General features: G+C 46.6%; 1 protein-coding gene across 3 annotated transcripts; it reads left to right on the top strand.

The window, feature by feature from the left end:
• The first annotated feature begins 393 nt into the window (after nucleotides 1–393).
• On the top strand, nucleotides 394–14,971 carry zfyve28 (zinc finger, FYVE domain containing 28). 3 transcript variants are annotated; one of them, XM_057011964.1, is made up of 14 exons: nucleotides 394–760; nucleotides 7,256–7,396; nucleotides 8,969–9,106; nucleotides 9,241–9,443; nucleotides 9,593–9,682; nucleotides 9,801–9,890; nucleotides 9,982–10,083; nucleotides 10,174–11,679; nucleotides 11,895–11,990; nucleotides 12,328–12,491; nucleotides 12,572–12,688; nucleotides 12,851–12,952; nucleotides 13,077–13,180; nucleotides 13,267–14,971. In XM_057011964.1, the coding sequence occupies exons 1-14, from the start codon at nucleotides 725–727 to the stop codon at nucleotides 13,396–13,398; spliced, it is 3,021 nt and encodes a 1,006-aa protein (XP_056867944.1). In that variant the 5' UTR covers nucleotides 394–724; the 3' UTR covers nucleotides 13,399–14,971. The 3 variants fall into 3 exon arrangements, with proteins under 3 accessions (XP_056867944.1, XP_056867943.1, XP_056867945.1); XM_057011963.1 differs by having other exon boundaries at nucleotides 12,848–12,952; XM_057011965.1 differs by lacking the exon at nucleotides 11,895–11,990 and having other exon boundaries at nucleotides 12,848–12,952.
• Nucleotides 14,972–15,355: the final 384 nt, after the last annotated feature.

Below are 15,355 nucleotides of genomic sequence, written 5' to 3'. Positions count from 1 at the left end.
ACTTTGTGGAGCTGAATCAAATTCGGTATCCCGCATAGAAAGTCCTATAAATCCTCTCACATGGAGAAGATGTCTGTTGTCTATCATGACCAAAATGTCAGACGTATTTTACGTTCTAAATTACCAAGAAAAGATTGGTTAAAAATGTAATCAAAACTATCAGTATTTTATTTTTATTTGGTGTTATTTTGAATACATTGTATAAGCAACCTTTTGGTTACAAGCCCATTTGTGATAAAAAAAAAAAAAAAAGCATAAGTTTAGTAAATTTATATTGGTCATTTTATAGTTGAACACTAAATTTCTGGAACGCTTGCCTGCAGACCCCGAGGAAAGCGGCAATAACGAGCAGCACCTGAAGGCGACACTTCCTGGGAAAGTGGGAGGTGATGTTGTCAACGTGACCGCGGCCAGTGACGGGCAGGAAACAGCCGATCCGTCGCTCCTCCGTGCGCCTGTAGCGTTGGGACCAGGGAAGCGATCGGACGTCGGGGAGTCGTGCGGCCAGCCTCTTGTTTCTGCGAAGATGGACGCAACTCTTCGTGTCGGACGACATTCTTCTAGCACCGCGCCGGCACACTAAAGACAGACAGTGTTAAGAACATTTTTCGTCCTGGAACCGAGCAGCGCTAGCTAGCTTAGCAAGCCCGCCGCGGAGAGTGCCAGCCTCAGGTACGGCAGAGGAGAGGAGGGCTTGGTGACAAAGGAAGGTGGCCAGATAACGATGAATCGCTTTCGAAAGTGGCTGTACAAACCCAAGGTAAGTCCTGACGGGTGCAGACACCGCCGGTGCTGCCGCCAGCCGTGCCTTATCCCCAGGTTTCTGGTGGCTAACCCAACATTTGGCTCATTAGCCTGATTATTTCATCCACTGTCACACATCTGCTAGCGCCGCTCCAAGAGCACCTCTCCCTTTGTTATTGTTGCTGCTGATCTTTTGGGATTATTACACATTATTAAACTCACTCATCCGGATTGTCATTTTTTACCAAGCTTTGGGTATTGTTCCGGCCACATGTAACATTTTCCTTTTTAATTTAAAGTAACATATTTAAGTAGTAAATCCTAATGAATGGTTTATTTATTTATTTTTAACAATATGACTCTTTTAAACCCCCAAAACGTGAGCACATGACATACAGTTGTATAGAGAAAAATGTTTTGATTAGTATTTACTATAAAAATGTGTGTTGTTTTCAGATACCTAGTTAATCAATAGCAGTGGTTATTTTCTGGAGTAATTTAACAATTTCCTGGACTGTATATTGTTGTAAAGAAGTAGACAAATGACTGACTACACCCCGTGTTGATGAATAACAACCCATATTTGACAAACATGCCCAACACTGGAGCTCCAAAGACAAAGGAAGACAACTAAACCTGTCTACTGAGAAGGCAGCGTTGACCTAAAATCCTCCACATTTACACCTATAACCAGTAAAATTACTAAACCAACCCACATTTGTCGTTGTTTTGATATACAATCATGGTTTTAATGACTTGGACTGGGTTTGATTTCTGTTATTTGATATCCATAAGACCATCATCACAATAAACAAAGCACCCTCGCCCACATTTTCACTGGAATAGTTTCATATTTGCTCTCTGCAGGATGTGATTCAATTTGTTTAGAAAATGAGTTTTTATTCTTTGGCGTAATTGGCAAATGGCGTATAAGTGATGCAAACTTGTTGTTCTTTAGTGGTCAACGTCTGGGTAATTCAAACTCTTAGATGTTGGGATATTGTTGGGTTTACAGCAGTTAAGGGCTCATAAACTTGTTACGATTGCCAGTATCCACTTATTGTAAGTTAAATATTAATAGAGAAAATGGAGGTAATATTCGATTGAAACTGGGATGCAAGGATGCACATTATTCTTCCTAGACATTTTAGTCTAAATTTGTCGGGTTTCTTCAGTGTAAAAGCCGACCTCGGACTGCAGGCAACCTTTTTGAGCAAGTTGGTGGCTGTGGTGAGATGTGCTCTTTTCGTGCCGTTTATGTTTCCTTGGTGAATTTTACTTTTTACATGTCGGCCTTATTTCCGTGAGCATCATATCTGTAACAGCGATTGTTGTTCGGCCTCAGCTATGTCAGGGACCCACCTGCTCTGAAGCCCACGCGCTCACCTGCGTCATTCCACCTCCGTTTGACCACGTTTGCTGACGCCGCGCTTTCCCAGATAAGTGTATCATCGTGTTCATGACAGACCCCGGACGTTAAAGTGCCGAGATAATGCATCAGCTTCTTTTCTGTCAATTCACAGCCACGGTGGGAATTAGGGGAATGATACATACTTTGCTGTGGCTTTTAAATGATCACTTCTGCTTTAAAGAACGCGAAGAGAGAGCGGTAAAAGCCCGTGTCATTATGCCCGTTGGCATAAAAGGGCGGCATTTATGGAAAAACGCTGCACGTATAAGTCGTTGCTCTTTTAGAAAGCAGGTAAAATGTTTCTGTGGTGACTAAAATCTGAAAAACCGTCAGAGCCAGACCTTCGTAGTTACGTGCCAGATAGTCTGCTCTTATTTATTTATCAACTGCATTCCCCTGGAGTTAGCAGAAGTCTTATTTTAGTACGTTCCCACTACTAGAATAGAGTTTTTGGTATTTCCAGTGCCGCTCTTTGGATTCTCTTCTGCGTAATCTCTTTATCCGCGACTGTTAAAGGGGTCGTTGCTGGTTTCCTTCGTCCCGTTCTTATTAAGTTTTTGATGGTAGCGGTCGACCCGCAGCGGCGAAGATTCACACGCCTCGATTAAAACCACATCGGACGATGGGGATGATGTGCTCCAGTCCAGTCAGGAACGTCTGACGGGTCTGAAGCGCATCACCGATCACAGGTTTTCAGGCAAGTTTCAGTCACCTTTATGCACTCGTCCAGTCGCTTGAGTCCCTCCGGTTGCGTCCCTGCACCTGTGTCTTCGGGGTGTGAGTGGGTCATGGTGTCATCTGCCTGAATGCCAGTCAGCCCCCCCCCCATCATCAAACTTGGAGAGTGGCTGAAGGTGCCAGGGACCGAGAGAGATGTCAGGAGGATATACCCCCGCGCTCCCTCTGTTAGTCTCTGGTTTGTTATTCTATCAAGCATTCAGGAGCTGACCTTCAGCTCCACGTCGCCTCATCTGTCAAACGGGCTTTCACCTCCATCTACAGGATGCGACTAATTTGCCTTTCATGCCCCCACCTCTACCCACGGGACAGTTTGTCAAGATGGCAGCTCGTCGTCCTCATCATCGCGCCCAATAGATAAGACTGGAGCGGTGAGGCCGTCTCCCTGTGTGATTCTGATGGCTTTAATCACACACAACCTCAGAAAAATGCAACAAATTGGACTCTCTTTTTCTGTCTTGCCTGGAGAATATTTGTGCATTCGTGCACTGTTAAGTGATGGTTTAAACTTTAGAGCTGCTCTGCCCGAGAGGTCAGACTTAAGTGTGTTGGTGGTGCACCAGACTGAGTTTGAGCAAAACAGAAACATTGTTTTCCCCTCAGCGCTGCACGTCTGTGTCTACACTGACGTGTGTGAGGTTTCTAGTGGAACTGGCAGAACTGTAAACACAATTTTAACGCTCTTCGCAGCACTCGTAACCCAATTATTTAATGAGCCGCCATATTTCTTTCCCTTAAATCTCAGGACCTAATTTCTCTTCACTAATTCACACGCCTCAGAACACTTCTGTTCGGGATCAGAGCCTCATGCTTCTACTTTCTCATCTCTCTAAAGAAAAATACATTCTTCAGAGCTCTGGATTATTGCTCTGGACTTCCTGCAGAACAATAAACTGCGCCGCAGCGGCCAGCTTTGTGTTTTCGCCCCATTTGTGGAGTGTTTAGTGGGTGTCCCGTTCTGCTTACCCACCGGCCCCGCAGTCATTGATTTGGTGTCAGCTGCTGGGATTTACAGAGCTGACCCAAGTGCTGATGAAGACGGGCCGGCCGCTGGGTGATGGACGGCCTCTGGAAATGCATTGCGGGGTTGGGAAATAGGTGTGTTGGTAAGAGACAAAATTAAAGCACAGAAAACTGTTGGAGCGCGGAGGTCGCAGTCGATTTATGGACCTTGTTTCTCGTTTGAATACGGTAACAAGATAATTCACAGTAAAGTAGTGTTCACGCATGTAAGGGGCCTTCTGTCCATGGCTGAAGTTTATTAGGGGAGACAGACACATCTCATCGGGGGTAATGCAAAGGAGAGGAGGAGGAGAACAGTAGGCCTGTGTTTTGGGGATTATATTTGGGCCTTATTTACTCTTGGCAGCAGATTAGATGAGAGGATGCCGCTCTTCAGCAGCTCAAGTGATTCCTCTTACTGGATGCAACCAGGGTTATTTCATTTTTCTTTCCAACATTGATATTCTGCCTTGTGTTCAAACGGAATTTCTTAATTGAAACAGAATTTAATATATGCATACTTCTTTCCCATCCTCTAGTTTTTAATGCAAACAAACCATGTGATAAAAGTAGAGTCATTAGAGGATGGCTTCATTTAAAAGAGACTTCAAACTAAATGTGTTTACATTTTCTTAAAAGTAATCCACAAAAGGTGGCGATGGACCAAAGATCTGGGAGATGAAACAAACATTGAGCTTAAATGTAGCACATACGTGTTATTCATACAATGATATGACTAATACTGTATCTTTCACATACAGCCTCACTTGCACAATAATATTGAGCTTGGTGTTTGTCATTGTGACAGAGAGCAGCTAAACTTGGTGTTTGAATGGACCCGTTTGCTCTGCACAGTATGGATGATTGAGGACAGCTGCGCCGTGTGGGCTGTTAGCCACGACTGTGCACAGAACAGGAAAAGGAAATAAATGGGGCTGTGCTTCATGTGGTGGAGACCTGTCTGTAGTGTCCTTGGCCTCTTTAATCTCCCGCCTCCCCTCTTGTCACCTCCGTCATGCGTCAGCCTCATGCACAGGTTATAGGTTCATCTGAATGCTAGATTAGCGCAGTCGTGTCAGAGGAGGCAGATTACGCCATCCGTCCAGATGGGCCGACCACTCTGACGGCATTGAGCGGAGTTAAGTCGACATTCTGCCGTAGATACAACTTTAGCCGTTTGGTGTGGAAATACTCGTCGTCAGACCCTGATTAAAGGACGCCATTGGCTCTTTTGCTCACTGCTGTGACAATTCAGGAAGAATTCGTCTGAATTTCTTCGTCCTTTGCGAAATTGGCAGCTTAAACCAGACCGAAGTGCGGTGCTCCGGACACCAGCAGCGTGATTCATAAAGAGTCGCCACCTGGTGATGTTCATTCACCACTCAACACAGAGAGAAGCTTTACCGAGTCATCCTAAAGTCCTGGGAGGGGGGGCCACCTCGGCGGAATTGTTACTCTGCCTGTGTAATGACGGGTTTGTGGTTGCGCTGGGTTTGAGTCATCCCAAAGGACAAGCGGGGCAGCAGCAGTACAACAGGAGAGTGGCGTACCACAGGGGACAAGACCTGATGCCTCTGAATCATCTCCTCACCGATGCAGGCCAGAGATGTCGCTGGCATCCATGACACAACTCACAGACTCACAGATGTCCGCACGCTCGCCGTATTATTTTAGAACCACGCATAATCTGTTCTGTAGTTGCCAGGTGCTGTCACCAGCTCATTTAACTGTCTGTTATAGCAGTGGCCAAAGTGGTAAATATTATCATTTAATGATATAGTTTGCTTTAACTCTGCAGTAGAAGCCTTAATTTGCTTCATAGCTGCGCTGACGTCTGAACTAATTCCAGCCCGCTCCTGCTACCGTCTCAGTAAATGAAATAACGACCTGTTTGTGTCTTCTCACAGTTAATATTTTATCTAAGCTGAAGGCTGAAGCTGTAGTCCAGGCAGCTCCAGTGCTGCTTCCCTTCTGAAGTAAATTCTGCATGTGTGGGACTTTTCTGTGCGGCCGGAATGCTCCCTCTGGTCTGAAGAATGTCGCGAGAAAAGGCTGCACATACGGCGTGGGTCTCAAATCTGAGCCTGTATAATGTTCTCTGTGCTGAGTTGTTGCTGCATTAGAACAAAGGGGCTTCCCGTTTGGTCCTCATGACGTCTGAATCGGCCTCAGTCTCAACCGCGCGTGTGTCTAAAGTCCAGGTCAACCTTGATTGGTGACATAAAGACTATCTCCAGTTATCTGCTATTGAAGCAAAAGCTGCAGTCTTCTCTGGTGCTGCACTGCGTTTCCAACCTTTCCAGCAGTTTCATTCATAAAAATGCATTCAAAGACCTGAAAAGTGCATCAGGAATGACAGACAATGTGGTTAATTTATCACCGAACAGAATTTTGTCCAAGTGTTGAAGGTTGCTTCCAGTTTCCTCCCTCAGAACAATAGATTTTGCCCCTCAGAACAGTGATGTGACAAGCAGACGTGCTGCAGGTTCTATCTGTTTTCTCCTCGCTGTTTGTTTCATTATTGATGAGAGAGAGAGAGTGAGGAGCGGCGTGTATCATATTTATTCCGAGAGAGATGTGAGGACGCACGGGAGGAGCATCACGCAACAGGAAACGCTGCAAACCTAAGGGAAAACATCCTGGGAGAGGTTTCGGTAAATACCGGCATTCGGTTCGGGTTTTAGGAAAACATCTCGCAGACAGTCGATGCACGGCTGGAGGACGATCCCGTCTGGCTCCGCCTCCCCCCGATCTGCACAGTCATGCTGTCCTTGCAGACTCCTGCACTCCCGCTGCGTCCCTGCTGGGATGCACGTCCACGCAGGTGTGAACGCCAACCCTTTGGTCAACCGGGGGCCTCACAAGGATATGTAAAGTGGTTGTGTTTGTTGACCTGATTGTCCTGTATACTTCTTCCCTGCTGGTTGTTGCATACCCATATTTTTGGCGTTCTGGGGCGTGACTGGTGGCCTCCACGGTGTTCCTGGCTGAACGCTGACATGGTCATGAGTCGGCCTGTTTTCCGCAGGCTGCAGGGAGTGTTTTGCTGCTCGTGCAAAGCTAAACCGTTCACCAACTGCATTCCACCAGCATAGTGAGCAGAGCCCGGGCTAATGAGGGAGCACAGCTCCTGCTCCTCTAACTAATTGGACCCATTGTTAAAACACGGCATAGTTATGTTGCGCTTTGTCCACTCTGTATCGATCAGTTCACTTATTACATTCTGCAGATGGAATTGATGAATAAATCCCCTAAGGATGGAGGTTTCGAGGAGATTCTGTAGTGCTGGAGAGACGTTTCTGCTGTCCCTGTTATATATGTTAACTGTCCAGTTTGCTGTGTGTCTTTGTGTCTGCGCAGAGGACAGACCCTCAGCTCCTGGCTCAGTTCTACTACGCCGACGAAGAGCTGAATCAGGTGGCCACTGAGCTGGACAGCCTCGACGGCAGGAAGGACCCTCAGAGATGCACGCTGCTGGTCAACCAGTTCCGCTCCTGTCAGGTCAGTTTCCTTTCACTGGAATTACAGTTTGGTTCAGTTGGATCACCGTCGATGTTTCATTCATTTATTATTAATAATGGATGAAAATAGTCTTTGAATGGAGTCAGGTTGCCCCCCCCTTCCTGCTGTACTGTCCATTAAAAGATCACTTTCTAATGTGCTCTTAGCTGAAGGGACTGAGGGAAAAATCCAGACCTTTTCTGTACATCTTGATATTTAAGGTTGCGAATCCATTTCTATCCGTCTAAGTTTCCAAGTTTTTAAATTTGAGGTGGAGCCAAAAAAGCATAATTTTCTCCCAATCTCTCGTATATAGAGACCCAGTTGGGTTTGGTTTGGTCCTTTATTGTAGCTTCCTGCCTTGTGAGGCTTTTCTGTGTGTTTTGGTTGGAAATGACAGTAACAGCACCTTTACTGGGGAGGGGAGTTGTGATTAATGTTGGGAAAGGTTCTGTTGGTGGAAACGAGAGGAGCGCTGCAGGTGTGAGTGTGTATAAATGATGGCTGCACCCTGCTTCACCCTGCTGAGAGAGCCGGAGGTGGGGAGGAATATGATGCCGTTTAGCTCAATGTGCTTTTGCCCCCACCGTCACTTTCACAGCTGCCTCCTCACACTGGGAGCGCCGATTAATAAGGTCATCAGCTGATCCCCGACTGTTGTCTGTCTGTCATTTTTCCCTTTCTCTGCTGATCTGCCCCACTTTCTACCACATTGTTTATGTTTTTTAACTATTGATATTCCCCATTAGCATTTTTTGTGATCAAGTTTTACACATTTTGTTATCTAGCAAGTACAGACGCTCTGAAGTCAGCGTGTGTACCTGCAGAGAGAAATGTCTTCAGCATCAGACCACCTCAGGGCTAAGCAGAATAAATTAAGTGGAAAAACTATCCCCTGGGTCCAAGGGTCTAAGAAAAGATAACAAGTGCAAGTGAAATATAAAGTTTCTCTTGGGTGACTGCTAATATGGGCCCTTGTTTACAGCTCTCTGGAGTAGGATTATAAGGCTGGAAAACACCATGAAACAGTTTAGCGCTGTAAAAGGAATGCTAAACAAGTTTGCTTTGTTTTCCTGATCACCATGGTGTCAGGTCATGTGACTTTCATAGGTCGTATTTTCTTCCTTTTAATGATGAGATGGCAAATTAGCGCCCCCTGCTGGCAGAGCTTTTGAATCCCTCTGTCTTTGGGGTGAGAGACTGTGCTGTGACTGACAAGATTACAGTGCACGGTGCAGCTGCAGCAATGAAAGGCTAATTTCAAGTCATTGTTATGCTTGTTGTACACGCCAGCAGCACACACGCTCTTGATTAGCTCTTGCTGTGTGCGGCATGCCGTTTTCACACATTATTATTATATAGTTCAGTGTTTTTAATTAAGGTAGTGAAAGCTGTAACATTTTCATGGTACTGAAATTGTTTTCGTTTTACTTCCTCATCAGTTGTTTTTTTTAAAGGTGCAACTTCCTTCTTGGTAAAAGAGAACTATGGACCAGGAATGAATAATCAAAGAATGGAATTCTCTTCAGGAAGAGACTCGCTGACACTATTTTATCTTTCGTCACTCCACAGGACAATGTCTTAAACATTATCACTCAAATCATGGATGAATGTATCCCCAACGACCGGGCCAACAGGGATTTCTCTGTCAAATTCCCCGAAGAGATTCGTCATGACAACTTGGCCGGGCAGCTGTGGTTCGGGGCTGAGGTAGTGTATCACCCTCAAACATCAGCATGCAAGAGAACCTTGCACAAACCCAACGTTTTAAAATAATTCTTAATTATTTGGCTCCGTGCTTCAGTCTAATTTTTTGAGTTTACCACACGAATCTTCCTGTGTAGTGTTTGGCTGCAGGCTCCATCATCATGAACAGAGAGATTGAGAGTATAGCCATGAGGCCCCTGGCTAAGGACCTAACACGAAGCCTGGAGGAGGTGCGGAACATCACCAGAGACCAGGCCCTTAGAGACCTCAACTTATACACAGATCGTATGAGGGATGCACTGCGACATTTTGACAGCCTTTTTGCCGAGTTTGAACTCAGGTAAGTTGGGGGGGGGCAGACGCTTTTGGCAGCTCTATCAACACAGTCCACATTCAAGGATTTGTTTGGTTGAGCTTGCCAGGATCTCTTTTTTTCATTCTTCTGAAACTGTTGCGAATGTCCTTGCCTTGCTTCTCTTCTGTTGCCAGTTATGTGTCAGCCATGGTGCCTGTAAAGTCTCCCAGAGAATACTATGTGCAGCAGGAGGTGATTGTACTTTTCTGTGAGACTGTGGAGAGGTGAGTTAAGAAACACGTTTTTTAAACAGTTCCAACTTTTGGAGTTCTGCTGGCTTGAACTGGAATCTAAGCGTCACATGAAAGTGTTTCGGTTGGTTCCCTTGTGCTTCCCTCTCAGGGCCCTGAAGCTGGGCTACCTCACACAGGACATGATAGATGACTACGAACCCGGCCTTATGTTTACAATACCCAGATTAGCCATCGTTTGGTGAGTGGGACTCGTTGACTCCGTCCTTCTGTCTTCGTAGTTGCGTTTTTGTCCCAGCTGCCATCTCACAGAATTGTAAACCCCTTTTCAGTGGGCTGGTTGTGTACCCGGAAGGACCTCTCAACCTTGAACAAAAATCAGAGGACATGTCTGAACTCTTCCGACCATTTCGCACTTTACTGAAAAAAATCAGGTAGAATTTCTGAATGTGGAGTAGGAGCATTGTGTCATCTCTGTCCAGGTTGTTTAATTCTCTGTTGTCATGTTCTCAAATGTTTGACAGAGACTTGCTGCAGACCCTGACTGAGGAGGAGTTAATAACTCTGGAGAGGAACCTGTGTATCTCTCAGGATGGGGAGTTTTCCACAGACCAGGGACTGGCCACCAATTCAACTGCTCCAGTCCAAGAGAATCCCTCATCCTGCAGCCCCACTCATGTCATCACCAACATAGAACAGGAGGCAGAGCAGGAGCATCTGGCCGTGTTTGTCTGTCCCAGTGAGGAGAAGCAGCCTGCAGAGGTGGAGATGGGATGGGAAGATGTGGAAAACAGGAGGGGGGAGGAGGAGCCGGAGCAGGGCCTGGTGTGTGAGGAGGCAGAGGAGGCCGAGTTGGCTTGTTCCATGCAGTATGACGAAGAAGAATTGGAGCAGCTCAACATGATGGTGTACCGTGTGGGAGATGAGATGTCCAACCTGCTGTCGCCGCCTAGTCAGCTTCAGTCCCCAGCACGCCATCCACACAGAAGAGAAGTAGCAGGATCCAGTGGGGCTTCCAGCACCGACGCCTCTCCCCGCAGGCTCGTGGTGGGCCGGGGACGGACAGAGATCTGCCTCGAGGAAGAGGATAGAGTCTTTCTTATGGATGACGTGGATGCAGCAGGAGATGCTGTCACCTGTGCCTCAAGAGAGGCCAGCAGCGTGGTCGCCTATCCGTCCAAAGCACTAAATCCTGCTCATCCCACGCAGGAAAAACCCGCGCTGTGGCCAGACTCTACCAGGAACGGTTGGTACCCTGAGCCACAGTCGGAGCAGCCATGCCCTCAGCCTCGCAGCCAGAACGCGCACGTTTCTAATGCGAAATACCACCCTAGCACTTCTGCCCCAGGCACAGAACCTCTGTCCTACACCAATGGATGGGAAACGGGCCTGGAGGGGACGGTGTCTGAAACCGCTGAGGTCATCGCCCACCGCATGGGGGGGATGAAACTGTCAGCCACGGTGATTTTCAACCCCCATTCGCCCAGCTTGACCGAGCGGGCCGTGGACAAGCTGAGGTCTCACTCTGAGATCGAGCCCTGCGGCCCCCTGGTGGCCACGCAGTGCCTGCTCAACTCCTGCGTCTGCTGCGGAAGCTGCGACGACGGTCACGAGGACGCCGTCAACGCGGAGCCAGCGGGACCCGGTTTAGGCATCGCCCTGGGATTAGACCCATCGTGTAAAACCGCAGTGCCAAGCAGTGTCATCCAGGCTTCTGCTTGTTGGCAGCCTCCACGAGGTCACGAGCCTCATGGTAAGGGCGACCTGTCCCAGTTGACTCCTCCCTCTTCCCGCTGCTCGACAGAGGACCTGGAAGAGGAGTCAAGCTTCCATTTCTGTGAGAAGTGCCTGGTGGTGGCTCCAGGGTGGGGGCATCATACTCTGGATGGTGGCTCCAGCATAGAGGGGGGGCTGTCCCCGTGCAACCACCAGCACGGGCCTGAAAAGAGGCAGCAGGCCAGTGAGGGTCATCAGCAGAACAAGGAGAGTGACAAATCAGGAGCAAGAGAGCTGAAGGACAACAGGAGGAGGTGAGTTTAAAACCATTTCAAACATAATTTTTTTTGGGGGGAGGGGGGGGGGCGTATTTGCTGATGCGGTACATCCTCTCTTATATCATATATGTTATTTTGAATGAGTCTGCTGAAACTTGTTTTGCATTTTTCTTTCCATGTGTATTTTGTTTCTTCTGGCTTCCCTTTTTCTTTGCCCGTCTCTAACGATTGCAGTCTGTGGTTGTGTCTAGTTTTCAGAGTTCTCCCCTCAGCTCACTGTCAGGTAGTGACTGTGAGAGTGTGTCGGTCACCACATGTAGTCTGTCAAGCAGTGCATACACCCCAAGGTAACAATCAATCACGGCAGGGTATTGTCATTCTTTCTTTTTCGGTGTTTATTTACTGTCTGTTGAGATTGCTTCTTCTCTTGCAGTGTTTTTGAGATGAATTTAAGAGCCATGAGACTATAAGTGCAATGTTAATGTACTGTACATTTAGATTTATTGGCAATATTTAATGGTTGTAGATGTGGAAATATGTATTTGTGTGTATTTGAGAGTGTATAGAGTGTATTTGCCTGTTTTTTTATCCTCCATTTTTGTATCAGTTCAATCGAGATATCGGAAGGTAAATCTGCAATGGAGTGGTGAACGTTGCACACTTTTTGTGCTTTGCTCCCTCTAGTCCTGTCAGCAGTTTGACCCCCAGCTCAGAATCATCAGAAGACCTGGACCATCAGGAGATCCAGCTAGCCCTGCAGAACGCCAAGATGGCTGCCAGGAACAAGATTCGTTCACGCTTCCACAGCAGCAGTGACCTCATCCACCGCCTCTTTGTGTGCATATCAGGTCTGACCTTCCCATCCAGGTCATAATCCCTCCCCCTTCGTCACGTTGTAACAGCCACGAGGTGTTCCGGGTCGTTGCAGGTGTTGCCGATCAGCTCCAGACCAACTACGCCAGTGACCTTCGTAGCATCCTCAAGACTCTGTTCGAAGTCATGGCGACCAAGATTGAGCAGGCGGATAATGACAAGCAAAAGAAAGGTAAGAACGCATCCGCATCCAGACTGCCAGGGTTCTGGAGGAGGAACTGGGCCCAAATGCTGACCACTTGAAATTTGATGGCCATAAAAGCAGCAGCTTGTATTGCCACTGCTGCCGTTACCATAACGCTGTCTTTCATGGCGTTCCCCTGGTGTTCAGCAGGTCCTGTCCTGCGCAGCGCGGTGCTGGAGGACTGCGTCCTCTGTCAGGAGGCCATTTCTTCATCAGAGGTGGCAGCCAAGGCCCGGGAGGGGCAGTTCGAAGGTCAGACTACTCTCACCCAACCCTCCCAGAGTAGCGTTAGAGTGACAGGCTCATTTTCCTTGGAGCAGACAGAATGGTGTCTGATGACAGGTCCTGGTGGTGTTAACTGTTGTTGGCTCTGTAGATCCTCCAGATTGGGTGCCCGATGAAGCCTGCAACTCCTGCATCGCCTGCAAAGCTCCTTTCACTGTCATACGCAGGAAGCACCACTGCAGAAGCTGTGGGAAGGTGCGTTTGACTTTAGAATCAAGCCCATATTTATAGTATATATGGTATATATGGGAGCGGATAATGTGCGTACTTTGTCGTTTCAGATCTTTTGCTCTCGCTGCTCCTCTCATTCAGCTCCTTTGCCCAGATACGGTCAGATGAAACCCGTCAGAGTTTGCACGCACTGCTACATGTTCCACGTCACGCCCTTCTACACCGACAAGGCCGGCATCTGACCACAAAGAGAAGCACACGGCCCACGCACTGGACAGCTCCGGGACTGTGTCCGATGCAACCGCTGCACCGCTCCGCTAATGGTGAAATAACAGCCGTCATCGCACCAGCTAAGCAAGACTTCCATGTAAGGCCATTGCAAAAGGGAAGAGGGAAGAGGTTCAGCCATGAGTGATGACTGGACCTGTTTCCTTTTCTGTGGAAAGAGTATTGAGATCACTGAGAACCAGAGTGTTTGATTGTAACATCCAGGCAACCCTGGTTCAAACACTGTGTGTCTGACCGAAGCGGATAACAGGAAGAAGGAACAAACGGGCAATAATAGAAATGTTCTGTAGCAGCTTGCAGCATAAACACAGAATGGGCAACAATGATTATTTATTTACCTGTAAATGAAAGGATTTTTGAACTATTTTCCTATGCTTTTGCGAGCTTCCTTTATTTGTGCCAGAGCTCCCACGGGACTCGGATTACTCAAAAGAATGTAAGTCATGATAACCATGTAAATAAGGATAATTCTAGAAAGAAAGAAAAAGCTACACTACAATGTCTTCAGTAAGCAGAGGCTATTTTTATGGGAACTGTAAAAGCAGTCTCCATCAGGCTACCAGCTCATGCAGAGCAAAACTAAAATGAAAGCTGTTTTTGGTGAGCATCCATGCTTCTCATGGCTGTGAATGTGCCATTGTTAAAGGCTTCATTAAAGATGTCTACATTCCAGGGTTCTTTTCACCTTTTAAAGGCAATGAGCTGCATTTTTTTTTTACTACTGGAACCAAAGCATGTTTAGCTTTCCTTTAAGACTGTGCTGTGTTGAAAAATGGATAAAAGGGATTCTCATTTTATCGCTGGCTGTGTTTTGAGCGCCCTCCAGTGGAGAGCGCCCTCATCTGCACAATGCAGACAGTCTATTCTCAACCAGAACTCTTCACAGGGGCCGTTACACAAAAGACAGGCTCATGTTGGTCCTATGATTTACCTTCCTCATGATATCGTGCAATATGCAAGGCTACTACAGTATCTGCAATGGCCCTGCACAGGTTAAAGACACCTCTTGTTAATTTGATTGTATGTACAGGTTGTTTCTGAATATATAACAGAAATTAAGGTTTGGTCCTTGAGTCTAGTGGTACATCGATGGACTGCTGTTTTTGTTTCCAGGTGACCTTTGTGAGCTTGAATCAGCTTTTATTGCAACGGCAGCATACAAAGAACCTTCAATGGCTAATATTTATTAGTTCATCTGTACGGTGTGGATGGGCCACGCTCATTCTTCTCTGACTTCCAGCAGCTGCTCAGGCATCACATAGTCAAATTCCTCCGTCAGACTACACGAGAGTTTCCATCAAGGATCACAAACATGAATATATATTTTCTTTTATAAAGAAAAAGGTGCATGAAGCTAATATATGTACAAAGGAGTCATGCAGTAAATAAAGGGGCAGGATACTCTATTGTCTTATTTTGTAAAGATTAAGAATATTTACATGGCAAGAGCTGTGGGAAATATTTAAACAATGTTATATAGTTTTAAATGCTATGTATATTGAAATAAATTACTTTTTTTCCCTGTTATAGTGTCACCTCCTCACTGAAATTGTTGCTGCCGAAAATGCTGTAAGATTGGTGCCGTTTGAATTATTTCTGGCTGAATATTTACATTGTCTGCTTGATGAGTCCAAAAAGATTCCTTCTGTCCATGTCTTAAGCTCGTCTTTATGGGAGAGTGAAGCACCTTTGTCGGAGGGGGCGATCTCAAATGTTTTATTTGGTGAAACTTGAAGCCAAACCCAGCATCGATAAAAAGCCTATGCCAGATGTGGCCGCTAGGGGGCACCACTAATTCATACAACAGCCCCATATTCATAGTTCATAAATATGTTTGCAAAATACTCATTAATACAGTAATAGCAACCGTTTATATTGTGACAAAGGTATGTTTGGGCTTTTTATTACCTG

This window comes from Takifugu flavidus, chromosome 16 (assembly GCF_003711565.1).
Source record: "Takifugu flavidus isolate HTHZ2018 chromosome 16, ASM371156v2, whole genome shotgun sequence".
Lineage (NCBI taxonomy): Eukaryota > Metazoa > Chordata > Actinopteri > Tetraodontiformes > Tetraodontidae > Takifugu > Takifugu flavidus.
Note: the sequence above shows the minus strand (reverse complement) of the source record. Positions and strands in the feature narration are given on the sequence as shown.